Raw genomic sequence first — 10,084 nt, 5'->3', positions numbered from 1 at the left:
TATTACTCTTTAATGAAATACTTGTCCTGAAGACATCAAACAGAAAAATTGCAAATAATTTTTGCAGGTAGCTCTGATTTCTGAAAAATTTAATCTTCTTGGAAAATGGTGACTGGAAAATAGAATTGATGACTCAGAAAACAGTACAGTATTTAAATAATGCTCTTTAGTAATTTACTGCAACACCTGTACTGTACACTTAAAACGGAAATATTGCAAATAATTTTTGCAAGTGACTCTGATTTCTGAAAAATTTATTCTTCTTAATCAGAATTAATGACTCAGAAAACAGTAGAGAATTTTATTAATGCTCTTTATTAATACACTGAAACGCCTGTACTGAAAAGTTCAAACAGAAAAATGCAAATCATTTTTGCAAATGACTGATTCCTGAAAAATGTATTCTCCTTGGGAAATGAAGGATGAAAATAGTATTAATGACTCAGAAACAGTACAGTATTTTATTAGTGCTCCTTACTAATTTACTGAAACACTTGTACCGTAGACTAAAATCGGAAAAATTGCAAATAATTTTGCAAGTGACTCTGATTTCTGAAAAATGTATCCTTCTTAGAAAATGGAGGTTGGAACCAGAATTAATGACTCAGGAAACAGTACAGAATTTTATTGATGCTCTACTAGTACACTGAAACACCTGTATTGTAGACTTAAAACGGAAAAATTGCAAATAATTTTTCAAGTCACTCTGATTTCTGAAAAATTTAATCTTCTTAGAAAATGGAGGCTGGAAAATAAAATTGATGATTCAGAAAACAGTACAATAATATATTTTATTAATGCTCTTTACTAAAAAAACTGTACTGTAGATTTAAAACAGAAATATTGCAAATAATTTTTGCAAGTGACTCTGATTTCTGAAAACTTTAATCTCAGGAAATGAAAGTTGCAAAATTAAATTGAACGTACCCATACACAATGCAGTAACTCATTTCACTAATACATTCGCCAAAACACCAGTCCTGAAGACGTAAAACAGTCAAGTGGCAAACAATCTTTGCACAGTCTCCTAAAAACAAAGATAAACGATTTAAGAAGTTAATAATTTGTTTCATCAAAACAATAAAACTGTTACATTGATTAAATCGATAGAATAATTCACACAGCCCTCCCTGGAAATTAAAAAGGGAACAGTTCCAAAAGCAAGAACGTGCAAACGAATGAAGAATAAAATTTTTCTTGAATAATTCTCCGCACTGTCAACTTTCGACAAAAGTTTCACTCCTTCGACAAAATCCATTTAATTCCATCGTTCATTTTCGTCGAAAACTTTCCTACTCCAAAAAATAAAATTACAGAGAGACCGTCACGCTAAAAAGTGAATTCTATCATGAAATCGAGATTTTTCGTCTGTCGTTTTTGTCTCTCCTGTGGGAACGGAGGATTGTGACATTCGATTGACAGCAAAGTCTTTCGTCCGGAAACAAGCTTTCTAAAAACGGAGTCGCTTCTGGAGAACGTCGACGATTTTTCTAATCCCAGCTCCCTGGAGGCTGTGCCCACGCTGCAAGGGGAATTCTTAGCAGAGATTACGTTCCGATAAGCGAATAAATGGAACGAAAGCTGCCGGATGGACCGTCAAATAGAAACTACAATTAGCCGGAGAATTGGACGGGCTGCATCAACGGACTAATCGAGTGGCTGATGGGCTCCTTGGCATCGACAGGAATGTCGGCGGATTCATCGAATGGAAATTGCACAATTTCCACCGCGGTAATTCCATTAATCCGCGGCACGGGATTTTGAGGAGTTTAATCGACCACGGTTTTACATCGTGCACACGTCGAGAATTATTCATAGCGCTCGCCATAAATACGGAGAACAACATCCGTTTCTTCATAATGCGGCCACCCCCGCCGCGACCCGCCCCGTCGCTTAGGCGAAAATACATTCCCCGGTATTTCCTCCGAGAGAAGTATGAAAAAGAAATTGATAGTTATTCTTCCCGTTTTATGCTGCTCTTATTCTCTCGCCGTTTCTGTGTCGTCATCGATTTTTCCGTTGTCCGTAAACGCGACAGACACCGTGCGAAAGTTTATATTTTATTTTGTTGTATTTTTCTTGTTTATTCCGAAGTTTCTTTCACCGGGCTCGCGGAACACGGAACATATTATTTGACATTTTCCCCGTTGCTCGATGCTCGTTGAAAATTATGATGCAGTTTGTCCTTTATTGTTTTTTTTTTCACGCAAGTTGCTTCTTCATTCAGTCGTAACTTCCGTAACTTTTTATTTTGCTGCTCGAGCCATTCCGATAATGGAACTGCATTTCTCGCTAGGCGCACAAACGATTCCAATTATTTTATTTTCGCCCCGCCGGGACAAAGAAACGCTATTAAAAATTATGGACGGATGCAGTCGATCGTGTTGTTCGTTCGGTTAATTTCAACTTTTTGTTGTTCCTTTTTTAGCACATTTGTCGAGGAGGTTCGAATAATGGAAAAGTATCTGTTAGTCAGCCGTGGGAAGGATTCGGTGAATCATTTTATCCGTTGTTTTTATTATAAAGTAATGTTATTGAAAATTGTAGCCAGGTGCTGTGATATTGCGCAAGCTTCTCTTTTCTTATTATGTATTAAAAATTATTGAAAATTGTGGACTGGTGCAGTGGCTGGACAGTGGTTTCAATTTTTATAATTTCTTCTCTATTGTTGCTCGGACAGTTCAGATAATAACACAGGATATTTAAATTATTTCAAATGCATTATTCGTCGCTGAGGGGTCATTTAAAATTTTAGGGACAAATGCAGTGGCTGGACAGGGTTTTCAATTTTCTAATTTCTTCTATATTGTTGCTCGGACAGTTCAGATAATAAAACAGGATATTCTATTCGGTGTAAATTATTTCAAACGAATTATTCGTCGCTGAGGGGTCATTAAAAATTTTAGGGACAAATACAGTGGCAGTGCTTTCAATTTTCTAATTTCTTCTATATTGTTGCTCGGACAGTTCAGATAATAAAACAGGATATTCTATTCGGTGCAAATTATTTCAAACGAATTATTCGTCGCTGAGGGATCATTAAAAATTTTAGGGACAAATTTAGTGGCTGGACAGGGTTTTCAATTTTCTAATTTCTTCTATATTGTTGCTCGGACAGTTCAGATAATAAAACAGGATATTCTATTTTGTGCAAATTATTTTAAACGAATTATTCGTCGCTGAGGGATCATTTAAAATTTTAGGGACAAATTCAGTGGCTGGACAGGGTTTTCAATTTTCTAATTTCTTCTATATTGTTGCTCGGACAGTTCAGATAATAAAACAGGATATTCTATTCGGTGTAAATTATTTCAAACGAATTATTCGTCGCTGAGGGTTCATTTAAAATTCTAGGGACAAATGCAGTGGCTGAGGCTTTGAATTTCTATAGTTTTTCTTTTCATGGTTGTTCTTTAAGAAAGTTCGGATAAAGAAAAAGCGTGTGTTTATTCGCGGCGTAAGGGACACTCGGCAAAGTAGTTCAGCAAGTTCGGAAAGTCGGCGTTCGCTGAGAACGGTTTAATATTTCATGTAATTCTAAAGAGTGTGTGTTCTCTCGCGGTCATTGTTTTCGGGGAAATGAAACGCGAGTGTTGTCTAAGTGCGCGCGCACTCGTGTGCAGCGGCGGACGCTCGAGCAGCACTGTACTCGAGTGCACGCGCACTCGGCGAGTCGATACACAACTTCCATTTACGCGAAAACGAAGTTCTCCGGCGAAGCGTGCCGTTGGAAGTCTTTCGCTATAAACTTTAAACGGGCGTCGCAATATCGTCGAATCAAGTACAAGAGGACCAGCAACAAATAATTTAAAAAGAAAACAAATTAATCAAAATCGAGACTGCAAACGGTCGTCAAAAATGTTTTTGTGGAAGATTGGACGAAGAACGATCGTAAAAATGATTATAATGAAAGATTGGACAATAAACGATCTTTAGAAAAAATTGTAATGAAAGACAGAACAGCAAACGATCTTTAAGAAAAATTATATTGAAAGACTGAACGATAAACGATATTTAAAAAAATTATGAGGAATGATTGGGCAATAAAGCATCTTCAGAAAAAATTGTAATGAAAGACGGGACAATAAACGATCTTTAAGAAAAATTATATTGAAAGACTGAACGATAGACGATATTAAAAAAAATTATGAGGGATGATTAGGCAATAAACGATCTTTAGAAAAAATTGTAATGAAAGACAGAACAGCAAACGATCTTTAAAAAAAATTATATTGAAAAACTGAACGATAAACGATATTCAAAAAAAATTTTGAGGAATGATTGGGCAATAAACGATCTTTAGAAAAAATTGTAATGAAAGACAGGACAGTAAACGATCTTTAAAAAAAATTATAATAAAAGACTGAACGGTAAACGATAGTAAAAAAAATGACAAGGAAAAATTGGGCAATAAACGATCTTTATAAAAATGATAATAAAAGACTGAACGATAAACGATAGTAAAAAAAATGACAAGGAAAAATTGGGCAATAAACGATCTTTTAAAAAATGATAATAAAAGACTGAACGATAAACGATATTAAAGAAAGTATAAGGAAAGGTTGGGCAATAAATGATCTTTAGAAAAAATTATATTGAAAGACAGGACAATAAACGATCTTTAGAAAAAATGATAATGGAAGACTGAACGAAATAAACGATCATAAAACGATAATACAATGAAAGATTGGATGACAGATGATCATGAAAAAATATCATGACGATAGACTGAACGGATAAACAATCATAAAAAAATTTTTATGAAAGACTGAACGAGGAACAAAATTAATAAAAAGAATCGAGCAAAGACAGAGTACCCGTAAAGAATTTAAAAGAATATTGTAAGACAAGAATGAAAGACAAAGCAGGGTTTTATACAAAAGTAATATCGTAATAATGTAAAACAAATAAAAAAAAAATGTGCATCAAGACGTTAAAAAAATATTATTAGACTAAAGAGCACGTCATATAAAAATCATGGGACAACAATTTAATAACAAAAGCGAACCCTAATACTCTTAGTCAAAAAAATAACCCCCATTGGTGTTTATTTTCAGGTACCCTCAAAATTTGATACATTCGTTAAACAACTGCGAGTAAAACAAAATTAGTCAAATCGCCGCACAAAATAAATATATAAATAAATAAAATACCACATCGACTTCCAATGGATTCCACACCTGTAAGGTGACCAAAATCAAGGGTGGTTAAACTCTGAGCAGACAAAGAAGTTCTCAGGCTCGATTCTGGCGTGGTTTCAGGGCTCTGGGCCCAGCGGCATCCCTCGTCAAGACAGAGGGTTAGCATCCCCGAAATCTCTTCCGGGTAGCCGCAGAATTAGCGGGAGTTTGCACGAAGCTTTTCCTGGGCGCCTGGTCGCGGTTCATTAAATCGAAACGTCCCGCGGAGGACGTCGCCAAATTGCGACGTCTCGGGGGTGAGAAACAGGGGGTTGAAACAGGAGGGAAAAAATTGCGACGCCCCTATGTACGGAGTGAGAAACAGGGGGTTGAAACAGGAGGGAAAAAATTGCGACGCCTCTATCTACAGGGTGAGAAACAGGGGGTTGAAGAAGCGAGGGTGGAAGTGGACAGGGGGTTGAAAAAAGATTTTCCGTCACGTTCTTGGCAGCGGGGCTCAAGGAGACAATGGGACGACGGTGGGAAGGGACACGAGATGATCGGTGGTTGTTTCTCGCGCGAATGGCAAATTGGCTGCTGCGATTCGACGTGGTCCACGACGTCTCTCTGTCTCTCTCTCTCTCTGTGCGTCGTGTCGCGTCGCGACGCTTGTGCAAAACTTGCTGGTACCGCACACCGTGGTGGGGATATTTTGCGCATCATCCCCCTAATATCTGGAAAGCACCCTGACCCAGATACACGCGTACGCGTGGAACAGAACCGGACGCTGAGCCGGCGGGAGGAACGTCGGATCAAAGTCACCCCTGCCGCTCCGTGCGGTTTACGTCCGGGAACCAAAATGGCGGCCGTCCTGATCGACGTCCCGCGAACACACCCCCTCCTCTGCCGCAAATTTCCCGCCACGTTGCTCACGGTTTTGCCTCGACAATCAGCTGATTTTGCTACAATCGTCTGCTGCGATTTTAATACTCTTCGTTCCTGTTTGTTCATACTCCGCTTGGGGGGTGTGTTTCTCCCTCTTGTTTACTCTGAACATTTTATTGCCTCTTACAATTTTCAACGTTTTTTTTTTTTAATTGGGCTGATTGAATGCTGATCGTTTGGGCATTATTATTATTTCTCTGATCCTCGTTTATTGTGATAAATTATTCTACGTGTTCGAGCTATAGTCATTTTAAATCAAGTTTTAGCATCCATTTCTTTCTAATACTATTTTTTTTTCATGTCTTGTTTATTGTCTATTCTTGATACTTAAACTTTCTTATTCAGTTTGTTGTACGATGTTAAATTCCATACAACTGAGAGAAATATCACTGTGTGCTTATTATTCATTTGTTTACGCGTTCGTCCGAGATTTATTTCAAATTTTCTACCGCAATTTGAAGGTTCTTAAATTAATATGATTGGACAAAAATTTTAGAAAATTTGGAAAGAAAGATTGGATGAATTTTTCAGCTCAAGGGTGATTTTTCAATATCACACGAAGAAAATAAAATCAGTTTTTTAATATTGGGGGAACCTGTCATTTTTTTCCAACGATATGTTTTATTACGTTTTACAAGAGGATACATCGAGTGGAGTATCGTAACTGTGAAGGCTATAGCTGGCAGAAATCGCGGCCGCGTTAAATGCACAAATTGCGAAAGGAATGGGCGAACGTTTTTCCAATCAGATTTTCAATTTGCTCTCCGGAAAAATCGGGGCCAGAAAGCTCGCGTTTGTTTTCGGTATATCGAAGCTGATGGTTCTCGCTTGCTGTACAAGAGGGTGTGTGTTGTGGGGGTGGATGGGCTCCGGGTTGGCACGTCCCGAGATCGCGTGGCAACGGCAAAAAGAGGCGAAAAACAACGGAACCGGGAAAGAAATAATATATCGATCGGTCGAGCGAGTACGGCGAATAGGTACGGCGCAAGAATAGCAGCCGAAGTATTATATCACTATGATTCAGCCTTCCGCGAAAAACGATCGAGCCTTCAACTTGAGCTGTCCCGCGCCTGGAAAATAGGATCGATCTTTCTATCGACGGACAGCTGGCAGTGAAGAACAGAGAGGGAGAGAGAGAGAGAGAGAGAGAGAGAGAGAGAGAGAGAGAGAGAGAGAGAGAGAGAGAGAGAGTGATTGGTTTAGGCGTACGCAGCTTGTTTCATGGGAAACGTGTTCCTCTGTTACAGGATAAATTGCTGACAAAGCTCGAGGAGAACGAGCCTGAGCTGGCATCCTCGCAGGAGGACGAGGTGAGTGCCATAATCCCACAATTTCCATCTAGATGGTGTCTTTTTTCATCCGGAGAAGTGCAGGCAGAAATAGAGGACAGACACAATTTTGATAAACTGTAAAAATTTCTTAGGTCTGTTCATTGATTTATTAATTTTTTCTTCATTTATGTTCGACGTATCTCAAGCAGGGGTAGGTTTATTAAAACACAGATTCGTCGATTTATTTATATTTTAATTATTTAGGCGCGACGTGTTTATGTTTTTCATTTTTAACACTAGAACTACCAAGCACTAAATATGCAACTGGCATACGTTGCCTTACAATAACAACAAAACTGCACTTGTTTAGATTTCGTATCAGTTTTGTTTAAATATCCACTTCGAGAAGTTCATTAAAAAATTTTCTCATGGAAAAATATTCATAATTTCCATATTCCCAACAGAAAAAATTAGGAGCAAGTCATTTTAACTCATTCGGTAGTTCTAGTGTTAAGCAGCCTAGGGGTAGTTTTCTTAAAACACAGTCTTATTCATCGATGTGTCTATTTTTGTATTTATTCGTATTTGATTTATTAATGCTATTCATTTTTAGACAGCCTAGGGGTAGTTTTCTGAAAACGCAGCTGATCTATCGAATCATTTATTTTTAGTCTAATTATATTTGTGTTTCTCAGACATCCTAGGGGTAGTTTTCTTAAAACACAGTCAGATTCATCGATGTGTCTATTTTTGCATTTATTCGTATTTGATTTATTAATGCTATTCATTTTTAGACAGCCTAGGGGTAGTTTTCTGAAAACGCAGCTGATCTATCGAATCATTTATTTTTAGTTTAATTATATTTGTCTTTCTCAGACAGCCTAGGGGTAGATTTCTTCGAACACAGTCAGATTTATCGACTCGCTTATTTTTTATTGATTTGTGTTTGTCTTGCTTGAAACAGCTTAAGGGTAGATTCCTTAAACGTCGGTTGATTTGTTTTACATTTTACATGTATCTTACTTTCCAACTGCTGAGAGGTAAATTGTTAAAAAAGAAGCTCTTTAATAATGTCTTGAGTCCTTCCTCATTGATTTTCATTGTCAAGTAACATTCGACTGTGCTTGAATTAAAACCACAATTAAAATTGCTAGAGTGTTTCACATTTAGGAAAAACTACCCCTTGTCTAGGGGAGTGCTAAACATCTCCCTTTCATATTACACAGGAAAAACCACCCCTAAAACGTCTAAAATCGAGACTCACATTAGGAACACAATAAATTACAAAAGTTCATAGAACGGATTATCAGGTGTATCAAAAAATGCACTTACATCCACGAACTATTAGGAACACAATTAACCACTTAAAACGGGGACAAATTATTACAAAACAAACTGCCCGTTTTAAACGCAAGTACCGTCAGTTTCCGGATTAAAGCTCGCAGACTAAACGGCTAGATAAAGGGAATAGCAGGTTACATAAAAATCTAATTAAGGTTTGTATCCTCACGCAATTAACCCCCAATTCACCCCGGCTTTTTTCCCCGCTCTAACGCGAATCTAATGGTATCCGAATTCGATGAATAATCGCGGGGGAGGTTTCACTTAATTCCCCGCGGTGAAAGAAATTTCCTGGGGAAAGTTCGAGTAGCCTCCGATCCAATTATCATCGCGGTGAAGGGGATGGTTTGCGAGGGGGTGACTTTGCTCCTCGGTGGTAGTGGTAAGGTCAGCTGCATTTTCCGTCCGTGTCCTCTCCCCCGCTTTTCCTGTCCTCGAGGCTCCTCTCTCTCTCTCGAGGTAACCTCGTTACTTTCTTCTTCGCCACAGGACAAGACGTAATCAAGCCTAATTCGTAATTTCACCGGGACAGGGGCCCCGATGATTGCCGGGCCGAATGAGATTTCCAGCCCCTCGGCTGCGAATAAAAGAAACCTTTTGACGTCACTGAAAGATTCCTCGAATCAATCGGGGCTCGTTGAATCGGGAAAGTGTCTTGCGGGTTTCACCCTCGGAGAAATTGTTTTTTAATGCCGTCACCGGGTGACCCGCCCCATACGAAGTCCACGGGGGTGGCTCTGACGTCGTTACCCTCCGAGTGAGTGCGTCGACTGACCACTTTACTGGATATCCATTCAGGAATTTCTGAAACGAATCTATAAATAAAGAAATAATCATCGAAGAGTACGGAAGATAGACGTTTTTAAAAATGTTGTTATTTAAGACCGGTCGATGGACAAAATTAACAAAAATATAATGCGAGTCAAGATTAACAAAAGTATAAGGGGAAATAAAGAAGGAGTAATAAACCGGATTTTTGGTCACTACGACCGACAGAAAAGTATATACATTTTTCAACTGGATAATATACAAGAGAATATACAATTTAAGATTAACAATTTAAGTCAAAATGGCTCGCTCCTAATTTTTTTTAGAAATATTGAAATTAGAAATATGTTTCTGTGAGAAAATTTTTTAATAAACTTCTCTATCGATATTTAAACAAAACTGGTACGGAATCTGAACAACACGCAATTTTGTTGTTATTATAAGGCAACGTATGCCTTATTGGTGCTTGGTTGTTCTAGTGTTAAGGAACAGAAAAGAGATTTAAAAATGCACATTGAACGAAATTACATAAAAAATCGTTATCCAAGAACGGCCATCGATCAAAACGAGAAATATACAATATTGGATCGATTGTGAAATAAGGCGAATGAGAGTATAAAAATCAGAAATGAACAGTGA

The 10,084-nt window shown here is 38.0% G+C and overlaps 1 protein-coding gene and 1 non-coding gene across 2 annotated transcripts in view; one reads left to right on the top strand and one right to left on the bottom strand.

Annotated features, from left to right (window-relative positions):
* LOC143360305 (uncharacterized) overlaps positions 1–10,084 on the top strand; it is a 99,627-nt gene that overhangs the window by 76,506 nt on the left and 13,037 nt on the right. The window contains exon 3 of the mRNA XM_076799021.1: positions 7,313–7,375. Within this exon, the coding sequence (XP_076655136.1) occupies positions 7,313–7,375 (63 nt within the window). The remainder of the gene's footprint in view (positions 1–7,312; positions 7,376–10,084) is intronic.
* LOC143361802 (U6atac minor spliceosomal RNA) lies at positions 8,466–8,560 on the bottom strand. The gene has a single exon (XR_013083524.1). It is a non-coding gene; the product is annotated as a U6atac minor spliceosomal RNA (small nuclear RNA).

The sequence above is a fragment of the Halictus rubicundus genome, chromosome 1 (assembly GCF_050948215.1).
Source record: "Halictus rubicundus isolate RS-2024b chromosome 1, iyHalRubi1_principal, whole genome shotgun sequence".
Lineage (NCBI taxonomy): Eukaryota > Metazoa > Arthropoda > Insecta > Hymenoptera > Halictidae > Halictus > Halictus rubicundus.
This window is presented reverse-complemented; position numbering and strand designations above follow the sequence as displayed.